Raw genomic sequence first — 22,904 nt, 5'->3', positions numbered from 1 at the left:
AGAGTGGCTGGATTGATAGAGCAGTGTAGATAGCCGAAGTTTCTTCGGAAGTCGCTGGGAGTGACTAAGAGATTGTGCTAGTTATAGTGATCGGTGAGTATCCGGTAACCCAGTTATCGGCAGAATCTGTAGAGGGACCAGGGTGGTCTCGGTCCATTCGGAAGGCGAATGAGAAATGGCAGGACTTTAAGGCAGGAAAGTGACGACAGAGAAGTATGGTGTGGGACAGCTAGTTGACCGAGGAGTGCTACGCCTCTCGCCGTACGGTTGGATAATCTCAGAGGGAATGATTTGACCCTGTTGCGCAGCTCTCATTGGAGTCTAACCGTTACAGGGATGAATCTTGTACTCGCAGGATTATCTGGTCCATACGCTGGGCTGGGTGCTCAGCGCCAAGTTATAGTAGCATGAAGTGATCGGTGGGTATCGACAGTAGTGACCAGCACGGGGAGTGGCTGGAGTAATGGATACCATGAAGGATATGTCTTTCACAGTGGTAGAGGAGGTGGTTCGTGGTGGAACGTTGCCTTGGGAAGGCCAGAAAACGCGCAAGGACAAAGGGGGTGAACCCCTAGGATTTCAGCATAAGTACTCGAGGAGTACTGGGAGGATCGTCAGTTGAGAGAGTTGTGTGCTCAGGATTGGCGGGATTTGAGTGCACTTGAGGATTGATAACTACGAGGACTAGTTTTATTCTGGGTAACCGGGCGGAAGGTCCATGAGAGTGGTCGTCCGGAGTTATAGTCATCAGGCAGGGGTGATGTGAGCGGATTGTAGGACAGTTGGCTGTAGAGGACTTCGAGGACGAAGTCTAGTTTAAGTGGGGGAGAGTTGTAACACCCAGAATCAGAAAGACCAAGAAAAGAAAGGAAAAGCTCTAAGTCATGAGTCAACTCGTCGAGTCTAGGAAGGAACTCGACGAGTCGGAGCGGGATCCGGGGTATAGAGTAAGTGACCGACTCGGCGAGTCGGCTAGTGGACTCGACGAGTCTGGTCTGGGCGAGAAAAACCCTAATCCCGGGGGTTGTGCCCTATTTAAATAACATTACATCCCTTCCCCAGCCTCTTTACTCCCCTTTTGAGATCCAGAAACCCTAAATCGTGAGTGAGAGCCCTTGGAAGCAATTTAGAGCCTAGATAAGTGATTTTGGTGGAAAGGGGCTTGAAGATCAAGAGGCTTGCTGCAAAGGAGTGGTGTAGATCCGGGATCTACTTTAGTTGGAGCATATATTGGAGGTAATAAGCTGTTGCTTTGGCTTTATTGCAAATAGATCTATCCTATGTTTGAGTTTTGGGGCATTTTGGGCATGATTGAGATCTATGTCGAGTTAGAGGCCTAGATCTGAGGTTGCTACCTCAGATCTAGACTTATGATGGTCCAGAAGGTCATAAAGTTTATGTCAATAAGTTATGGGTGAAGCCCCTTTGCCTTAAACCCTAGCCCTAGAGTGTTTTGGGCCTTTAGCTCCTTGGTTTCACGTAAAGTTTGCAACTTTACGTGGGGGATAGACTGTAGAAGAGTGGATCTATGGATTGGAGCTCCTGCATGGCTCGAAAAGCCACTGTATGGATTGAGAACTGGAGAGACTCGGCGAGTCACATGGGTGTACTCGACGAGTTGTATGAATATGTGCATGGGCTCGGCGAGTTGGAAGAACAACTCGGCGAGTCTGTTGAAGATTGCCTAGGACTCGGCGAGTCTATTCTTGGACTCGACGAGTCAGGTCGTAGAACCCCCAACCTCTTCTGGTTAAGACACAGATCAATGAGTTGAGCGGTGACTCAGTGAGTTGGACAGGATGGGACTCAGAGATCGTTGAACTCGACGAGTCCTGGGGTGACTCGGCGAGTTGGGTCGTATTTTGAGAGCTTCTGAGTTTAAGGACTCGGCGAGTCTTCGGGTTGACTCGACGAGTCGAGTCAACTGGAAGGTTGACTTTGACCAGGACTTTGACTTTAACCAGAGTTGACTTAGTTTGACTTCTAGAGTTCAGTTTGGAACAAAGTGTTATATTGATAATAGTAGCTCGGGGTGCTAGTGAAGCAGCGGTTCAGAGAGTTGTCGGACAGCAGCCAGAGGGTTATCAGCAAAGTTCAGCAGTGCAGGTGAGTTTCCCTTTGTGTGGATGGGTCTACGGCCACAATGCCGGCCCATGTAGTTATGAGTAGGAAGACCCGGGGGTTAGCCCTAGGCACAGTATGCTAGTATGACATTCGGGACTAAGGTCCAATGTTAGCGGGCGGGTGCCCAAGGAATGGTTTGTATGATAGTTATACTTGTTGTCTGTGTGATACATGTATGTGCCTGGTAGGGAGGTGAGTGTGGGCGAGGTCCCGTATCTCACCAATAGCAGAGTGTGGACGGTGTTCCATACCTCATTAGCAGCAGAGCAGGGGCGAGGCCCAAGTTAAGAAAAGAGTGAGTGTGGGCTGGGCCCGTATCTCACTATCAGTAGGAGCGTGGACGGGGTTCCATGATTCATCAGTAGCAGGACTGGGGCGAGGCCCAAGATAGGCGAGGCCTTAGTACAGTGAACCAGTAGAGTATGTTAGTTATGTGTTGTGATATGATTGTATGCTAGTATATGTTAGCGGGCGGGGCCCAGAGACAGGCGGGGCCTAAGGAAAACAGATCTGTACGCCGAGCGGGGCTCGAAGCCAGGCGGGGCCTGGTGACGGACGGGGTCCGATAGCTGGCGAGGCCCAATGCAGCGGGCGGGAGCCCAGTATGTGGTTATGTGCTCAGTATTATGTATAGCATGTATGGATCAGTAGATATGTATGGTATGCGGTAGGTTGGGGAACTCACTAAGCTTCGTGCTTACGGTTTTCAGTTTTGGTTTCAGGTATTCAGTTTTTAGAAGAGGAGCTCGGAAGGGTTGCAGTGCACACACCACGACAAGTTAGCCTGGGATGTTTACTCTGATAATTAAACAAGTGTTTTGGAAAGGAAACTATGATTTGTCATATAAACCCTTTTAGTATGTTTGAATGACTTAACGCTATGAATCAGTAATGTTTTTAAAAGAAATTTTTGGACTCGAAATTTGGGACGTTACAAGTTGGTATCAGAGCCTTGGTTTGATGGATTCGGACATACTCTCGGGTGTGTCTGAACTCAAACTAAGGAATTGGTATAGAAATTTTCAAAAAGAAAAGACAGTTTTATAAAAGGATTTTGAGGAAAGAAAAGGGTTTTAGAAAAAGCAAAAGGAACTTTGAAAAGAGAAAAGGGTGTGGTGCATGCAATCAGCCGAGCTCAAGTAAGTACCCCAAAGTACCCATACAAGTTATGTTATGATATGCTTATTAGAACTAGGGGTGAGCAAAAGCGGGTACCCGACCAAATTGCTTGGAACCGAAACCGCCGGTTCCTAAAATATTAGAACCGGAACCGGAACCGCCTACACCGGTTCTTTATATTTCAGAACCGGTCCCAGAACCGGTTAACACCAGTTCCAATGTCGGGTACCCGGTTCCAAGATACTTTTAAAATATTTTCACCAAAAAAGCTAGGTATAGGTCGTAGTACTCAAATATGGTTGAACTCGGGACTTTTGAGTCCTATAACAACCCTCGGCAGCCCACAATGAAGGCTATCAAGGCATTTGCCTCTTGAAGCTTCACAAGAACTCCCTTTTATAAAGAGTGTCCTTCCTCATTTTTCCTTACCACCACCGATGTGGGATTGGAATATTGAAACCAAGGATTCCTATTTTCTTTCATTCACATTCTGTTGACATATACTTTTGCCTAAACACATTGGTTGCTAGCTTACTGTTAATTCGTTTTTAGTATTCATTGTGTTTGGTATTATATAAACACATGTTACAACATATGCGATGTTTTATATATGTATATTATTATTATTATTGGTTAATAAGAAAAATTATGGCTTATTCAATATTCATATCCTCGGGTGGGGATTTAAAAGTTGCATTTATATAACTAGATTACATGATTCTCATTTAAATAAAAAAAGCTACATTATTATTATTATTATTATTATTATTATTATTATTATTATTATTATTATATATATATATATATATATATATATATATATAAACCAATTCCAGCGGGTACCCAGCGGTTAGCGGTTCTGAAAAAACGAGAATCAGAACCGGAACCGCTTAAGGCGGTTCCAAAACTTTAGGAACCGGAACCGGCGGTTCAGAGGCGGTTCCGGTTTTCCAAACGGGTACCCGGTTCCGCTGCTCACCCCTAATTAGAACTGCATGCTAGATTAGGGCTAAGGATCTAGGAGGATGTCTTATGTGCCTGTTATATGTATATGAGCTTTATGAATTGCATGCTAGTACAAATTCCTGATTAAGGGATAGAACAGTTTGATTGGATTATGTGGTTAGTTTATTTCCCATTGTCTGAATGCTGCTTGCTTTGTGCTTGTGGGACTCTTAGTAATGTGAGCTAGCTATTAAGTGAATATGCTAAGTCACATGTAGCACAGGCTGGATAATCTCAGAGTGATGGATTTGACCCTATTACGCAGCTCTCGTTTGAGTCTAACCGTTCTAGGGATGAGTCTATTACTCGAAAGATTATCTGATCTCTGTTACATGTGGCTATATTCATGAGGTAGCTAGTTAGCATTAATGGGAAGTTTTTCAGCAGCTGAGGACGGAATGAGTTGGAGGTTACCCTAAGGAAAGCCTAGGATGAGAGTAGTGCTGGGAGCAGTGTTAGTAACGGCGAAAGGGACTTGGTGTAGTCAAGGCAATTCTGGAGGAAAGTACGGATAGATGTGGAAGGTAGTAGGGGCCCATACTACTGAAAGCAGAGGATTTGTACTCGATTCAAGAAGGGCTGAGATGAAACCGGGGAACTTGTAGTGTGAGTGTGCGATCCCTCAGCAGTGATGTGTATTCTGATAGTTATGTGATATGCTTTTCAGCATGGTGACACTGAGAGAGAGACCAGTGGGCGGGTCAGGCGCCGGAGAGGGATCATGCTCAGGTTCAGGGACCGAGCAGCTCGAGGAGCGTATGAGAGAGATTGTATCAGCGGAAGTTACACGCAGCATACTAGATCAGACTCCCGTGATCTTTGGCACGGTCAAGGAGGGTATACTGGAGATCTTGGATGAGAGGCTGGGAGCCTTCCGTACCGAGATGATGGCCTTGATGGGAACGCGTACCTTGACATTCCGAGAGTTTAGAGCTTGCGGAGCACCAAATTATCATGGGGCTAGGGACCCCATTGCTAGCAGCAGGTGGTTGGCCGATGTCGCCAATGCATTCCATACGAGCCGGTGTCCCGAGGGGGACAAGGTCAGACTCGCCTCATGCCTTCTGAAGGACAGAGCGAGGGATTGGTGGGAGGAGATTGGTCATGCCTTGGGGGATGATGCCGCGTTGGACGCGATGACATGGGGTGATTTCTCAGCCAGGTTCAGGGTTGAGTTCTCACCGACTATTGAGGTGCAACAGTTGGCACGGGAGTTTCAGGATTTGACACAGACTACTGAGACTGTGGCGGAGATCACCGCCAAGTTCAGGGAGAGGGCCCTTCTTGTTCCGCAGTATGTCGTGGATGAGGAGATGAAGAAGGCCCGATATCATGAGATGTTGAGGGATGACATCAGGCAGTTTGTGAGCAGGTCCAGCTGCAAAACGTTGGAGGATATGATCGCACGAGCTAGGGAAAGGGAGATCGATCTGGAGCACCTCGGGAAGAGGAAGCCGGAGGAGGTTCAGGTATCTACGGGATCGGGCAAGAGGCCCAAGACATCAGACTCTAGATCGAGAGGTCCTCAGGACCGGGGCCGCTGTGGCAAGTACGGCAGGACGCACGAGGGTGCGTGTAGGAGTGGCAGCAGTGGTGATTCTGGCTGCTTCAAGTGCGGCCGGATTGGTCATTTCAGCAGAGATTGTACTGCTACCACCACCCAGGGATCAGACCTGTTATGTTTCCATTGCAGTCAGAGGGGCCACAAGAAGGCCCAATGTCCGAGTTTTCATTCGGCAGGACAGGTGATAGCACCTGCCCCTGCAACCATGAGGATCACCGACGGCCGTCAGGGCCAGGCAGAGACGCCTGTAGCAAGGAGCAGGGCGTATCAGTTGGTTTCCGATGAGGTGTGAGCAACCCGATGTGTCAGGTACATATCTTCTTTCATTTCTCTATCAGTTTATGACATGGTCTAATTGTTATGGTTCTGCATCGGTATTGATAATGATATTTCGGAATTTTGTGGTCTGCTTGTGATTAATTTATATGTCATCTGCATACCTTGGATGTTAGAATGATAGTTGGAGGTCGTCTCCTTGGGAGTGGGTTACTTAGGATGCATTACCTGTAGCATGCCTGTGAGGGGCTCGATAGTGCCTCGCTAGTTCGGGAAGGTGTCGTTTGGAAATGGATCGGTTAGATCCCTAGTTGTGGTAAGTCGGGTTTTCAGCGAAGTGATCAGGGGATGGTAGGAAGAATTGGAAATTCTTCTGAGCTATGAGTTGTGAGGAGCTAGTCTAGTCGAAGTAGGGGAGAGCCGTCCGTGTGGCCAAGGATAGAAGTAAGTACAAGACTGGGGTGGTTTCGCAGTCTTGGTAAGGAAGGAAGCAGTTCAAGTGGCTATTTGGATGGAGGATCAGGTTAGTTGGGAGTTGGAGAAACTTTCCAACCTTGAGTTTGTGTATTCATGTCTAGCGGGTGACTGGTTCAGGAAAACCAGGTCGCAGAACCTTCGCCAGGTGTGAGTTTAGGCGGGATATAAAACTGTAGGGTAGCCGCAGCATTCCCCAGCAGCAAGTTGTAAGGAAAGTGATGTAAGACTGCGGGTAGGCCGTAGCATTCATTAGCAGATTAGTTCGCGAAGTGCGGGCGGAGGCCCATATCTCCTAGTCAGCGATGAGGATCAGGAAAGGCTAAGTCGTTGAGGTTTAGTATGGAGTTGGTCTGCATAGCCCTTGTTAGGTGAGGCCACTCCAGTATGCAGTTGGGTGGGACCCGTGGGCGAGGCCCGTATGTTAGCAATAGTATAGGTGAGACCTAGGAGCAGGATTGTTCAGTAGTATAGTTTGGGTGAGACCCGCGGGCGAGGTCCGTGCGACAGTAGTTAGGCAAGCGAGACTAGAGGGGAGGATCGCTCTGGAATATAGTCGGGTGAGACCCATGGGCGAGGCCCGTGAGATTATAGCAATACAGGTGGGACCTGGTAGGGACCTTAGGGTCAAGATAGGGGATCGAGGATCCCAAGACTTGTAGCGCCAGAGTGGCTGGATTGATAGAGCAGTGTAGATAGCCGAAGTTTCTTCGGAAGTCGCTGGGAGTGACTAAGAGATTGTGCTAGTTATAGTGATCGGTGAGTATCCGGTAACCCAGTTATCGGCAGAATCTGTAGAGGGACCAGGGTGGTCTCGGTCCATTCGGAAGGCGAATGAGAAATGGCAGGACTTTAAGGCAGGAAAGTGACGACAGAGAAGTATGGTGTGGGACAGCTAGTTGACCGAGGAGTGCTACGCCTCTCGCCGTACGGTTGGATAATCTCAGAGGGAATGATTTGACCCTGCTGCGCAGCTCTCGTTGGAGTCTAACCGTTACAGGGATGAATCTTGTACTCGCAGGATTATCTGGTCCATACGCTGGGCTGGGTGCTCAGCGCCAAGTTATAGTAGCATGAAGTGATCGGTGGGTATCGACAGTAGTGACCAGCACGGGGAGTGGCTGGAGTAATGGATACCATGAAGGATATGTCTTTCACAGTGGTAGAGGAGGTGGTTCGTGGTGGAACGTTGCCTTGGGAAGGCCAGAAAACGCGCAAGGACAAAGGGGGTGAACCCCTAGGATTTCAGCATAAGTACTCGAGGAGTACTGGGAGGATCGTCAGTTGAGAGAGTTGTGTGCTCAGGATTGGCGGGATTTGAGTGCACTTGAGGATTGATAACTACGAGGACTAGTTTTATTCTGGGTAACCGGGCGGAAGGTCCATGAGAGTGGTCGTCCGGAGTTATAGTCATCAGGCAGGGGTGATGTGAGCGGATTGTAGGACAGTTGGCTGTAGAGGACTTCGAGGACGAAGTCTAGTTTAAGTGGGGGAGAGTTGTAACACCCAGAATCAGAAAGACCAAGAAAAGAAAGGAAAAGCTCTAAGTCATGAGTCAACTCGTCGAGTCTAGGAAGGAACTCGACGAGTCGGAGCGGGATCCGGGGTATAGAGTAAGTGACCGACTCGGCGAGTCGGCTAGTGGACTCGACGAGTCTGGTCTGGGCGAGAAAAACCCTAATCCCGGGGGTTGTGCCCTATTTAAATAACATTACATCCCTTCCCCAGCCTCTTTACTCCCCTTTTGAGATCCAGAAACCCTAAATCGTGAGTGAGAGCCCTTGGAAGCAATTTAGAGCCTAGATAAGTGATTTTGGTGGAAAGGGGCTTGAAGATCAAGAGGCTTGCTGCAAAGGAGTGGTGTAGATCCGGGATCTACTTCAGTTGGAGCATATATTGGAGGTAATAAGCTGTTGCTTTGGCTTTATTGCAAATAGATCTATCCTATGTTTGAGTTTTGGGGCATTTTGGGCATGATTGAGATCTATGTCGAGTTAGAGGCCTAGATCTGAGGTTGCTACCTCAGATCTAGACTTATGATGGTCCAGAAGGTCATAAAGTTTATGTCAATAAGTTATGGGTGAAGCCCCTTTGCCTTAAACCCTAGCCCTAGAGTGTTTTGGGCCTTTAGCTCCTTGGTTTCACGTAAAGTTTGCAACTTTACGTGGGGGATAGACTGTAGAAGAGTGGATCTATGGATTGGAGCTCCTGCATGGCTCGAAAAGCCACTGTATGGATTGAGAACTGGAGAGACTCGGCGAGTCACATGGGTGTACTCGACGAGTTGTATGAATATGTGCATGGGCTCGGCGAGTTGGAAGAACAACTCGGCGAGTCTGTTGAAGATTGCCTAGGACTCGGCGAGTCTATTCTTGGACTCGACGAGTCAGGTCGTAGAACCCCCAACCTCTTCTGGTTAAGACACAGATCAATGAGTTGAGCGGTGACTCAGTGAGTTGGACAGGATGGGACTCAGAGATCGTTGAACTCGACGAGTCCTGGGGTGACTCGGCGAGTTGGGTCGTATTTTGAGAGCTTCTGAGTTTAAGGACTCGGCGAGTCTTCGGGTTGACTCGACGAGTCGAGTCAACTGGAAGGTTGACTTTGACCAGGACTTTGACTTTAACCAGAGTTGACTTAGTTTGACTTCTAGAGTTCAGTTTGGAACAAAGTGTTATATTGATAATAGTAGCTCGGGGTGCTAGTGAAGCAGCGGTTCAGAGAGTTGTCGGACAGCAGCCAGAGGGTTATCAGCAAAGTTCAGCAGTGCAGGTGAGTTTCCCTTTGTGTGGATGGGTCTACGGCCACAATGCCGGCCCATGTAGTTATGAGTAGGAAGACCCGGGGGTTAGCCCTAGGCACAGTATGCTAGTATGACATTCGGGACTAAGGTCCAATGTTAGCGGGCGGGTGCCCAAGGAATGGTTTGTATGATAGTTATACTTGTTGTCTGTGTGATACATGTATGTGCCTGGTAGGGAGGTGAGTGTGGGCGAGGTCCCGTATCTCACCAATAGCAGAGTGTGGACGGTGTTCCATACCTCATTAGCAGCAGAGCAGGGGCGAGGCCCAAGTTAGGAAAAGAGTGAGTGTGGGCTGGGCCCGTATCTCACTATCAGTAGGAGCGTGGACGGGGTTCCATGATTCATCAGTAGCAGGACTGGGGCGAGGCCCAAGATAGGCGAGGCCTTAGTACAGTGAACCAGTAGAGTATGTTAGTTATGTGTTGTGATATGATTGTATGCTAGTATATGTTAGCGGGCGGGGTCCCGGAGACAGGCAGGGCCTAAGGAAAACAGATCTGTACGCCGAGCGGGGCTCGAAGCCAGGCGGGGCCTGGGCCAGGTGGGGCCTGGTGACAGACGGGGTCTGATAGCGGGCGGGGCCCAATGCAGCGAGCGGGAGCCCAGTATGTGGTTATGTGCTCAGTATTATGTATAGCATGTATGGATCAGTAGATATGTATGGTATGCGGTAGGTTGGGGAACTCACTAAGCTTCGTGCTTACGATTTTCAGTTTTGGTTTCAGGTATTCAGTTTTCAGAAGAGGAGCTCGGAAGGGTTGCAGTGCACACACCACGACAAGTTAGCCTGGGATGTTTACTCTGATAATTAAACAAGTGTTTTGGAAATGAAAATATGATTTGTCATATAAACCCTTTTAGTATGTTTGAATGACTTAACGCTATGAATCAGTAATGTTTTTAAAAGAAATTTTTGGACTCGAAATTTGGGATGTTACACTCAGGCCCAAAGATTTAGGGTTTCTGCCAACAGCGCGGACTCGTCGAGTCGCCTCACCGACTCGTCGAGTCCATTCATTAATCCGAGTCATCAGTCGCGACCTTACTCGACGAGTTAAGGCGTCAACTCGTCGAGTCCCTCTTCTTAACTCAAAAGAAAAATACTTAAATTATGATACCTGGAAATCCGGATGTTACAAAATAAAATAGTATACTGGTCTTACTCTAAAACTTGGAAATAAACTTAATAAAAGGAAAGGTTCCAAAAATAACCCCTGCACCATATCTTGAATTAAACAAACACTCATTTCAGAGCTTCCCATCCATCTTCATAAGCACAAGGATACAGGTATTCTGGTGACCGCATGTAGTTTACTTAAACCACCATGCCTTTGATGATTCCAGTGAGACGGCAACAGAACGTGTCTGTTAGCAAAGAAATGAGTGATGAGTGGAAGAAGATTAATACCAAGACGATTTTGGTGGTGCTCAGTGGCTTTTTTGAGTTCAAAGACTCCAACTTCGGGTTGACATTATTCGTTTTCTGGCGGGGAGCATCAATAAATCCGGTTGAGAAGACTGGTGACGATGTCAACTACATCAAAAGAGTAAACACCATCCATCAGAATGTTGTTGACCGCCACTTTTCGGTCAAGAAACTCCTTTAACTCACAATTGAAGGTGTCGTCTGGTCGTCTGAACATGTTATACGCTAACTTGATGTTGGAAATTAGGATTCATGTGTGAAGTGACATTACTTTCTATAAAAAGAAAAGCAAGACGATGGAGAAGAAAATGAGTAAAGTGGAATTTTCAAAGACCCATTTTGATTTTGATGTATTTTTTGTAGAAGTGACAGACTTACCGGTTTCTATCCTATTTAGCATACTTAACCGGTTATAATGGGTTCATTACCCAAATTAACCGGTAAAACGCAAGTAGACGCCCCTTAGATGCAAAAAATAAAGATGAATGACCTTTTAAAACAAAAATTATAAGTTGGTTGGGCTACGGTGACAATAACCCTTATATTAATTAAAAAAACAATATTATAGTTTTTTTTTATAATGACATCAATTAAAACAATCAAGTCGATCAAGCGGTCGGTTTTAGAAGAATGCTTGAGTACTAATCTCATGTAGCAGCCTAGCAGGTGATTGGATGAGAGCGACAGTGAAGGGGGCAAATATGGGTGGTGCCAAAGTTAAGTCTGAACCAATGAACAAAATAGAAACATGGAGTTTTCTTTGTTTAACAAGATGGAAGCGTCTGCATTTGATTGGAAGTAGTAGGAGGTGGAGCAGACCAATGATTAAAGCTGTCAATCCTTCAAAATAGTATGGCCAAAAGTCTAGCACACAAAAAATTTACTATTGATAAAGATCATCTTATATATAATTTTGTGCCAAAAGTAAAATACAATAATAACAGTGTTTTTTACACGTATAAAATTTTCGCTGCAAGCCGCATATATAAGTTTTAGTTAACACTAATTTCTCGGACCAAATCTGTCCAAAAAATTTAATAAGAATAGTTTTTGGTAAGCGAAAGTGGGGCATAGAATACGATACAATACCGTCTTTGTCTCTCTCGTCTCTCCATAGTTCAAAACCCAAAAAAGGCAAACCTGTAAATCGTACGAACAATTTCGATTTCGGCATCTTCGATACCTTCACAAGTCTTCCATCTCTGCCTAAGAAACTATGCAACCGTATCGTCACCTCTACTTCTGGTATGATTCTACCTATTTTAGGTTTCCTTAGTTTTTTTTTTTTTTCATGATCAAGCTTTATCAATGTTGTGTTCGCCTTTGAAATCTAATGTCATCATATCTCTTTGTTCTCTGTCTCGCGTTTTTACGTTTTTGCAGTCAGCATTTGATTATTATTTTTTTTCAGTTCCAATTAAACAGATCTGTTCGTTACTCCATCATTTTCAGAAATATGATATTTAAGGTGAAAAATACTCTTTAAGTTTTGGAGAAAATCTCATTATATAACCTAAAACCATCTCAAATAGTATAGATACAGCAACATTGTTACTGAAACTACTCTTCACCCGTTAAACCCTAACTTTTTATATATGTGCAGTCATTTACAAAAGCGTGGCATCATTTTCTCAAATAGTTTTTAGACACCATCATTCTGACAAAACCTAATGGCCATTCTATTTCTTCTAATCAATGATAATTCGTATATCACAGAATCCAGTTTCCACATGTACACCTCATTTACATTCGTAAATATGTTCCAGATTTTGCAGAAAAACTTATAATTCTGGAGACAATCATGTTCGTGGTTGGATCAAAGAATTTGGGATCTCAAATTAGCATACTTGATGTTTATTAGAAGGAACAACATGGGTCGAGCATCTACACCTCTCTTGATTCTAATAGCTCTTGGTTTCTTCTTTGGTACCTATAATTTGGTGACTCTGGTAATTCACCATACAAGTGATTCCCTGAAATTAAGGGACAATGGTTCAGAGTGGTTTCATGATGCCATTAGAAGAATCACAGAAAAAAAGAATTTAAAATACCATGTTGCCCTTACAGCCACAGATGCACCTTATAGCAAATGGCAGTGTAGGATTATGTATTATTGGTATAAAAAGGTGAAGGACTTACCTGGATCAGATATGGGAGGTTTCACTAGGGTTTTGCATTCGGGAAGCTCTGATAATTTGATGGAGGAGATTCCAACTTTTGTGGTTGATCCTCTTCCTGATGGACTTGATCGGGTGAGTGTGAGTCATCTTTTTTCTTATAAAACAAAGGTTTATGGAAGGGCTTAATGGAACTTCTGTTTATTTGATTATAATAAACAAATAGTGATCTTTTTACATCATCTCCTTCACATGATAATTGTTATTTGTAGGGTTACGTTGTGTTAAACAGACCTTGGGCTTTTGTGCAATGGTTAGAAAGAGCAACAATCGAGGAAGAGTGAGTTTTGTAATATTTTAAGACTGGAAATTAAATTTGAGTGGATTTTAAAAAAATAGAGCATTCTATTACTGATGAATGCAGATACATTCTAATGGCAGAGCCTGATCACATATTTGTAAACCCTTTGCCAAATTTGGCACGTGGAGAGCATCCAGCTGGATTCCCATTTTTTTACATAAAACCAGCTGAAAATGAGAAAGTCATGAGGAAATTTTATCCAATGGAGAAGGGTCCTGTCACAAATATTGATCCAATTGGCAATTCTCCAGTAATTATTAGCAAGGTAAATCCTTATTTACTTCATTTCCATACAACTTTTTTCATTTTGTTAATTTTCATTTGTCAGCCTGCCATGGGTTGTTTTTTCTTTCCATCATGGAATGAGAAATTGCAATATAACTCATTCTCTCTTATGTAATCTTTAATAACATTTCTGGTCATGCTTTTAGTCCCTGGGGTATCTAAGTTAACAAGCCAGGTGTTCATTTTTTGAAAATGACCATTATGTCCTTGTCTTCCTCAAAACCCCTAGTTTTCTTTCTTTCAGATTTAATTGATTTTTTTTGTTAGTATGGCTTTTAAAGAAGTAAAAGAAAGAAAATTAGGGTTCTTGAAGGAAGGATAAGGAATCTAAGAAGACAAGGGCATAATGGTCATTATCAAGACATAAGTGAATGAAAGTAACTAGAATGGGGTAGTTGTTGCATTAACCAAGCTTTTTGATTTGTGTACTTAAATGTTGAAGTTGTTTTTCAGCATGTTTTGGAGAAAATTGCCCCCACATGGATGAATATTTCATTGAGAATGAAAGATGACCTGGAGACTGATAAAGCCTTTGGGTGGGTACTGGAAATGTAAGTCTGTCTTGTTATGTTATGGTATGTTTGATAAAATTTTTAAAAAAAAAAATGAATTTTTTTTGTTGGTTTGAATTTTGTATGGATGAAATAAATAGGTATGCCTATGCAGTGGCTTCTGCATTGCACAATGTCCGGCATATTCTTCGTAAAGACTTGATGTTGCAGGTTTGTTGCATTATTCAATCTTCAATTATTTTTTGCGTTTAATCCTTTTCTATTTTAATTTTATTTGTTGGATTTTTCAGCCTCCATGGGATGGAGAAGTTGGGAAAAAGTTCATTATCCATTACACGTATGGTTGTGATTACAACATGAAGGTAAATCTACTTTCACATATTCTGTCAAACAATCACAAACCAAATAGTTAATTTTTTTGACTACAACACTACAGGGAGAGTTAACTTATGGGAAGATTGGGGAATGGCGTTTTGACAAAAGGTCATATCTTCGTGACCCTCCACCCAGAAACCTCCCTTTACCTCCTCCAGGAGTTCCTCAAAGTGTCGTATGTCTTTCTAAAAACTGGTTTTCGTTTCAATTTCTTAATTTGCATTCTTTCTATTCCATCAACATTATTTTCATCCAAGTAATTTTTAATCACACAAAAAATCCCTTATTTTAATTAAATTACAATTTATTCCCATTCCTATAACAAGCCAGGCAATCAAACATGATATGATATTTTTGCAGGTAAGACTAGTGAAGATGGTGAACGAAGCCTCTGCTAACATTCCTGGATGGGACAAATTAAATAGTTGAGATGTCAGATAATTATTAGTTAGCAGATCTGCATATCCTACTTTTGGTGCATTCATACATACACCTACGTATATATCACATCACAGATAAGATAACCTACTTTAGAATCCGCAAATTTTAAGGCTTCTTTATGCTACAACGTATTTTTGGGACCATTGATCTGATATGATATGATTAACAACCAACTCGTAGAATTTTATTTTCAATAACACAAAATTTGCAAAATGTCTCACTTAAAGACACAGTGGAACAAGAAAAGATTAGTTATTGATTTAAACTGTGTATAGATTATAGAAGACATTAACAATTAATCTTCTCATTCTCATTCTCATTATTGAATATAACCACACAAAGTTTTACCATATGTATGAAATGCATAAGGATAGACGGAGTCAAAATGGTGGTATCTTGGGTTACTTAAGCCTCTGTTCTCTCTTCTCTCGATTTGTAGCATGTGCTGTGAAACGTTGGGTTTGGACTTTGGAGGGATAGATTTCCATATAGTGAGTTTTGGGAGGTTGATAGTCTACTGATGTGGCATGTGGGTTGGAAGGGGTGGGAGAGATGGAAACAACTACATACACCTTAAAGTTCATACAGTTTGCTTTGCTTTTTGGAAGGATAACAGGCAAGAACCTGGGCATCATTGGGAGTTGTTGAAATTTTATAAACGTCTTTCTCAGTCAAACGGTTGATGCATTTCAACACAACTTGTTTTGATGAAGATACATAAAGAGAAATTAAATATCCTCTTTACTTTTACCTTTACCTTTTACCTTTTTATTTTTACCTATGTGAAATAATGACAAGTGTTTTAAAATATTACGGATATTTAATTTCTCATTATTTAATATCAGGAAGACTTGGATATGTGTCACAATGTTTGGCAACAAACATTTCTATGCCAGCCGAAGTGCACCAACCAATCCAATATCGGTTCAACATACTTCATGTTAAAAAAATTTAATCATTAATATAATAAAAATAAAAATAATAGATAAAAAGTTACACTAACCATTAACTTAATATAAAAACAAATAATAATAATAATTATAATAATTAGGGATGAGCATCGGAACCGGCCCGGCCTGAACCGGAACCGGCACAAGAACCTAACTTGGTGGAAAATAGGAACCGAATTAGACTACCGGTTCCGGTTCCAACCGGTTCCTGGTTTCAAAAATCCACAAGAATATCATCATGGTCCCGGCCCAATCGGTTCCCCGGTCTAGGGGTGGCAAATCGGGTCGTGTCGTGTTTTTGTCTAACACGCACAAACACGACACGATGTCGTGTTTTTTTAACTAACACGAAAATGAACCATTTAAAAAACGACAAACACGACGCGACAAAGATAAAATTAAAATAAAATTTAGTTTATTTATTTAATACTTAATTATATATAACACGAAAAGCACAAGATACAAATGCTAAATTTTATCAATTTTGTATCGAATTTTGAACACGACACGACGTTGTATTTTTTACAATTGACACGAACAAAAACACGAACACGAATTTGAATTTCAGTTTCGTCCCAATTTCGTTTTGTGTCGTATATTTTTGTCGTGTCGTGTCATCAATTGTCACCCCTACCCCGGTCCAAATGTTCATCCCTAATAATAATAATCATTATTAATATATCATATCATGAGCTATGGCCTTCAATGCAATTATATATTTCTTTTCTTAAAAAAAAACTATGGAAGGATCCCGTGTTTGCGGGAGTTAAGAGTTAGAAAAGATATACATAATGTACAATTCAAAGAATATTTTTTTTGTTTGGTGCATAAAGTAGTAAAATAAGGGTATATAATAAATCATTACAAAGACCTGAAAATGTGTCATTTCAAGAAACATAAAGAAAATAGCAATATACCACCTGGGACTTGGAGAAATTATGACATCGACATTCTTGAAGATCTCCAAGTGGTAGTACATAATCTTGTGCCTGCGATTTTAAAAATACTTCCATTCAATCAAATCATGGACTTTCAAAAGAAAAAATTGCATTTAGTCCAAACATGGGCTTTATAAAAGGAAAACGCCCATTTTGGACATTTTTGCCCTTTTGTCCCATTTTTATAACTTATTCCAAATACCATGCATTCTTGTGTTCACTGAATGTTATCTAACCCAATAATGTAAAGATGGTGTTTAAGATACGGATAAACTGCTTTTAATATTACGACTTCTCAAATCTGAACAATAATAATTTAATAAAATATAAGAAACTCAAGTTCATAAAAAGTTCACATTAAAAAGAAGACACGGATAAAGTTAATGCCAATACCATGCATTCAAAGGGTAAAAGTGTAAAGAAAATGAATATGATATATAAAATCAACATATCAGTAACTATTTATGCACACATACACTGCTGATTTCTTTAAAAAAAAAATCTAATAACTCATGTTTGTTATACCCTCAACTACCAATAAAATTAAAATTGTGAAGGAAAGGTGGCCACCTCCTTTTGATCCTCTGCGCCCCCCACATGTGTCCAATTAATATATCATAGAAGATGAGATAGATGGATAACCCAAAATGTTCTGTTTTATTTTCATATATGACTAATTTACCCTTTTATCTTCATTTCACATACTAACAAAACAAAAATTAGCATCAATATTATATCTTATGATTCTTATCATATGTGGTCTAATCACATTATCTTGATTAATTTTAATTTAATCTACTTCACAAATTATTAATAATAGTAGTTTAGAAGAATAAACATAAAAACATTATTTCTTTCGTCTTAAATATACCAAAATGATTTATTTACATTGTTAGAAAAATAAAATAAAATTGAAAGAACGCGAATGTAATTGATAAATAACTTATAACTTTTTATTTCAATATCCCTCTAATCATAAACCCGTAGTTGACATGGAGCTAATTACTTAAGATTAAAGTATAGCGTCTTTGAACCGATACACTATTTTGACTATATCAAATGGACAGAAAAATAGTGAAACCGTTTGACTGTTTGACTGCATAAATATATTTTGCTGTAATGGTATGTCAAGGGCAGCTGCTCGAGCAGTAGAAGAGTGTCTCATTTCGTGTTCTATAAAGCTCTGTGTCTTACAACATTGGTGGGGCAAAGACTATATTACCCTCATCATCTGAATACATGTGCATTATTTCCTCTCTGTTGAAAAAAGATTTATAGATTTATACCCAAAAAGATATGGATACTAAATATTAATATTATGAGGAAAAAGTATACCCATGACATTAACTTTATAGGCTCTGGACTCTAACCATGGGCGTTTCTTGTAAAAATAGGATATACTGAATCACGTGAGTTCACAAGAAAGATTGCTAAAGTTATGTTCAACTATAGAAAAGGTTGTATACAATAGCAAGGATACATAGCCTCTATTCAACTCCAAAAACAAAACCGGAAAAGAAATTAGGGGTAAGATAGCTACAATAAAAATCAAAGTCTAAGCTACTTGAAATCCGAAATTATACCTGGAATTCACAACTCGACCTTGAAACCCCTTTCAAATTCAGCCAATTCCAGCTATAGATAAAACCAATAATGGGTCCTCAAATATGGCTTCTTTAAACATTGCGAGAGCATGAACTGCAAAATTCAAGAAATCTTACAAACCCTAATCGAATTTCTGACTACATTGCTAAAATTATCATTATTCGGGATCATAAAGGTTTAAAAGATAATGTTTTTAGTGATTCCAGAGTTGAATTTGTTCAAGATCTATGCGAAACTACAAATTAAATGAGATATATGTACCTTCAATTGGTTGACCAGCATCGGTAGTAGCTAGAAACAGTCCGAAAGTAATCAAAAAAAGTTTTAATAGAATCGATCGTTTCATCTTAATCTCTCTATCACTTGCAACTTTCTCTCTCTAGAACACTATGAAGTCGTCAAAGCAGGAGTGTCCAAGAAATTACATGAAAACCCATGAAATAAGAAGATTCGGGGACAAGATGGAAAGAGAAAATCAAGATTTTGGAGAACAGCGGTTGATAAAGAATATTTATCAAGTAAATCAAGAACAATAGTAAGCCGACTCAAAGGGTTTTCAAATCTCTGAATCGTTTAGCGAATCCTCAAAGAAAATCAGTAGATGGGTATGGCAAAAACGAAAGAAAGAATCAGAGAGAAGTATCAAAGACAGAGGGAGGGGTGGAATTGAAATGAGAGAGAATGTTCGAGAGGAAAGCAATCCCGGAGAGGCGGTGATGGATGATCATCTGTTGTCTGTGTAATTTGAAGAGTGCGGCACGTAGATGGTAGACACCCAGTTCATTACTCGTGTAATCCATTAGAAAAAAATAAAAATAAAAAAATAAAAAAATAAATAAAAAAACAATCACATGCAACTACTATTCACTAAGATACCTCATAATTAATATATATATATATATATATATATATATATATATATTAAAGAAATTAAAGTTAGGAACAGTAAAGAATGTGGTGATTTGGCATAAATGGTCCTTGCAGTATTCTGGTGTCTCATATTAATATATATATATTTAATGTTCATTTAATGCAGTATATGATGTTTTCTACAAACTTTCTATACACGTGTTTGTCGACTTTTTTGTTGACTGTTTTGGTAGCCAATCCCAGTTGGATTGGTGTAATCACATAGGGTACTGTTCATGCAGTTAGTTTGCCTAGGTTAATTTACCGTGGTCACCGCCTCGGCTCTATTCTTATTCCATCGCTTCTCTTCTCGATTCTTCTTCTCAGTTAAACCTGAAAAGGCTCTCACCACCACCACCCTAGAGGCGACCGTTCACCACCACCAGCTTTAATCCTTACTTCCACCGCCTTACTCGACTGAAGGTTCACCATCGCTCCTCTAAACCTCTCTCAAAGCGACTCTCCTACCTCCACCGCCGACGGTCGGTGTTGTTATTCACCATCGATGGTGGCGATGCAGCCAAGGGAGAGAAACCCTCTCCAATTGCCTCATGCATCGATAAGCAGACAGGAAAAAAAGAACAACATTCGCTGGCGCTGCTGACCACTGTGGTGGTCCGACGGGCTTGCTAACAACGGCGGTCGCAGTTCAGGTAGAGGACGGTGGTAATCGGATTTTACTTCCAGGTCATCGTGCCCGGTTTCACTTCCATCTTTATCTGTTTTGTGCATCATATGTTCTCGATTCTTCTGATTTTTTCTGCTTCATTCTTTTTTCTCGCCTCTTCTCTCAAGCGATCATCAACCACACCGATGGAGACAAAGCTGACGATCGCCCCACCGCCACCATCAGAATCTACGTCCACCTCCATGATCGAAACTACACCAAAAATGTAAGAAAAAAAAAACTGTAATAAGCAGTTTTTTGCTCTTAAAATAGTCGATAGTTGGAACAGTAATTTAAAATGGAGGTGGTCGTAGATTCTGATTCTTCTGATTTTTTCAGTGGCTTATTGGAACAGTAATTTAAAATGGTGTTACAAAAGGTTCTATTTTTTTTGTTCAGTGTTGGTATCAATTGTTTGTGTTGTTATTGTCATGGCCTATTAGTTTTTCCATGTCTGATTAAGATTGTAATCTAACATTTCTGAATGCACATTAGTAGTTTGAGAAAATGCCTGAACTAGGCTACTGATTTAGAGACCAATTCTTATTCTGGCTTTACAGTTCCATGTTTACTTTAGCCATGGGATATGGTTTTCAACCCATGTGTTTTAATTATGTATGATTTCACAGAGTGCATATATTGTCATTAAAGAACTTAGTGGGTAACAGGGGGTTTGAAAAACTTGAAACATATCGACTCTTCTCACATCTACAGGTTACAAGGTTACAGGTGGAACTATGGGGAACTGTCAAGAAACAAAGGACTGTAACGCTGCCAATACCCCTCTCTGAATATTTTCAAATATACAGGTTACACCAAATGAACAAAAAGGTATGGCTATATCAGATGAGTCCTATCAGAATAAGGGATGTACCATCTTCTTCATCCGTCATTACTTGATTTCACATATTCTCCTTATTTATGTTTTTTTCCCTTTAATTGATGCCTTTACTTATGTCGACCATGTTTACAAATATGTTGCAGTTTGATATGAAATTAGTTATGATTTAAGTTTAGTTAATCTGATACTTTTTTCTTGGATCATGACAGGAGGATTTCTTAATGAAGCTGCAAAACAGATTACACATTGCATATGATAGTTGAATTCCAGAACATCAGGTACACATGAATTTCAACTACCGAAGATTTAGTCTAAAAATTGAAGTGATGATATTCTCATCTCTTTCTGTTAAATTGTTGACATAGGAAGCATTGAGGGAATTATGGAAAGCTGCATTTCAGGGGCGGTGGGTTCACTATGGTACTATATATATATATATATATATATATATATATATATATATATATATATATATATATATATATATATATATATATATATATTGTATATTTAGGTTGACAAATCATCAATCTTTCTGCTCAATTTGGGGTAGACATTTACGGTCACAATTTTTTATACTTTATAAATCTGCAAATCATTTGAAATTTAAGCACACGGTTTTTGGTGGAGTTGATCTCTGGTTAGTGTTTAACACCTATTCCTGCTCTTTATTACGAATTTTACACCTAATTACAAGAAATATTACTAACTGGGTTGAAGTTTGTAAACCAGTGCAAATATTACTAAGATGAATTTGATGACTTGGATAAAGAATTTGATCTCCCTTATAGAGTTCCCGAGGTAATGCTTTCTTCACACCTCAATATTGGAATAAATGTTTCCGGTTTTGCCCCTCTGTCAGATGCATATGGAGTCAACCCAGATATCCTACGTCTCGTCTCACTTATGGTCAACAGGTAATGAATTATTATTATATACTAATATCAGTCATACCACAAGATCAATAACTTTCTTTGAAGATTAATGGAGATTTGAGACTTATGATTGTGAATTTGTTGAATTAGGATAATGGGATTTCGAGTAACTGAATTTGTTGAATTAGGATAATGGGATTTCGAGCGACTCACATTCTCTAATCACCCCACTATTTATGAACCTAGAAAAATGGATTCATCCAGTGCCTTTTTCTGATACTGCTTCATCTATCTCTTGTAAGTTTTTAGTTCTTGATTTGAATTTTAAATCTTTATGGTGGAAGATTTTTGGATTAATATTGATTGTTGCTGCTGTTGGTGATTGTTGGTGATTGATGGTGGTGCAGTGCGCCCTACGCCAATGGATCCTAAGAAAAACTTGGCGGTTTATGGGTATGAGACTGTTGCATGGAAAGACATAATGGAAGAATGGAGGAAAAGACAGAATGATAAACTTCAAATGGTCAAACACTAAGGAGATCGTGATGATGTGGATGATCCTAATTTGCCAAAGTAATTGTTTTTTCACATCTTTTCAACATATTAAACAAAGGGTATGTTTCTTTATAAGCAAACTAATTATCTTAATGTCGAATTCTTCCCTTTTTTTATTGTTTTATGTAGGATGAATGAGGGTAGGCAGCCACTTTCAAGAAAGTTACCAATTCCTTCAAGCAGGATAAATCCATATCGAATGTTGATATAACGCAACATGGTTGAATTCCACTTAAGATGTTGGCTATTGTGCATTGAGATGTAAGGTTTTGTTGGGTGTTGCTCATTTTCTTTCTAGATGTTTTTTTAGGCACTGAATCCCACCGCTATATCGTTGATATGGTATGGTAGGGTTTGAATTTGGTTTCCGGTTTCTTTTGAAAAGAAATTGAGTTTCCCTTTATGAAATTTCGTTGGTTTGGTTTGTAATAAGAACATAGGCTTACTCTGCAGTTGATACAAACGTGGTAATCAAGCTAATGAATATTAAACGCAATACCATTTAACTATAACAAAAAATCAACATTGAAGGCTTCCGACCCCCGCAAAGCGGGGGACACTTCTCTAGTTAACTATTATATAAATTGTTATTTGTTATTATTTTTAAAAACAAAAAAATTACATCCTTTTCTTATCACATTTCTTTCTCCGTTTCACATCATTGTCGTTGCATGCACGCCA

The 22,904-nt window shown here is 40.6% G+C and overlaps 1 protein-coding gene, 3 long non-coding RNA genes and 1 pseudogene across 6 annotated transcripts; 3 read left to right on the top strand and 2 right to left on the bottom strand.

The window, feature by feature from the left end:
* LOC145157650 (gibberellin receptor GID1B-like) overlaps positions 1–11,966 on the bottom strand; it is a 69,393-nt pseudogene extending 57,427 nt beyond the window's left edge.
* Positions 11,817–15,638, top strand: LOC145159343 (hydroxyproline O-arabinosyltransferase NOD3-like). 2 transcript variants are annotated; one of them, XM_079078286.1, is made up of 9 exons: positions 11,817–12,037; positions 12,559–13,044; positions 13,182–13,249; positions 13,334–13,535; positions 14,009–14,106; positions 14,208–14,277; positions 14,358–14,429; positions 14,504–14,617; positions 14,803–15,638. In XM_079078286.1, the coding sequence occupies exons 2-9, from the start codon at positions 12,643–12,645 to the stop codon at positions 14,869–14,871; spliced, it is 1,095 nt and encodes a 364-aa protein (XP_078934412.1). In that variant the 5' UTR covers positions 11,817–12,037; positions 12,559–12,642; the 3' UTR covers positions 14,872–15,638. The 2 variants fall into 2 exon arrangements, with proteins under 2 accessions (XP_078934412.1, XP_078934413.1); XM_079078287.1 differs by lacking the exon at positions 14,504–14,617.
* Positions 15,639–16,459: 821 nt separating this feature from the next.
* On the bottom strand, positions 16,460–19,153 carry LOC145159345 (uncharacterized). Its single transcript, XR_013737658.1, has 3 exons — positions 18,638–19,153; positions 18,355–18,469; positions 16,460–16,822 (listed from the first exon to the last, which is right to left on the bottom strand). It is a non-coding gene; the product is annotated as an uncharacterized LOC145159345 (long non-coding RNA).
* Positions 19,154–19,339: 186 nt separating this feature from the next.
* On the top strand, positions 19,340–21,228 carry LOC145159346 (uncharacterized). The gene is made up of 3 exons (XR_013737659.1): positions 19,340–20,783; positions 21,003–21,071; positions 21,159–21,228. It is a non-coding gene; the product is annotated as an uncharacterized LOC145159346 (long non-coding RNA).
* An 84-nt stretch (positions 21,229–21,312) lies between these two features.
* LOC145156465 (uncharacterized) lies at positions 21,313–22,631 on the top strand. Of its 2 annotated transcripts, XR_013736721.1 has the most exons (5): positions 21,313–21,433; positions 21,526–21,710; positions 21,819–21,965; positions 22,076–22,241; positions 22,353–22,631. It is a non-coding gene; the product is annotated as an uncharacterized LOC145156465 (long non-coding RNA). The 2 variants fall into 2 exon arrangements; XR_013736720.1 differs by having other exon boundaries at positions 21,313–21,710.
* Positions 22,632–22,904: the final 273 nt, after the last annotated feature.

The sequence above is a fragment of the Lactuca virosa genome, chromosome 2 (genome assembly GCF_052849685.1).
Source record: "Lactuca virosa cultivar CGN04683 chromosome 2, Lactuca_virosa_CGN04683_v6, whole genome shotgun sequence".
Classification (NCBI taxonomy): Eukaryota; Viridiplantae; Streptophyta; class Magnoliopsida; order Asterales; family Asteraceae; genus Lactuca; species Lactuca virosa.
This window is presented reverse-complemented; position numbering and strand designations above follow the sequence as displayed.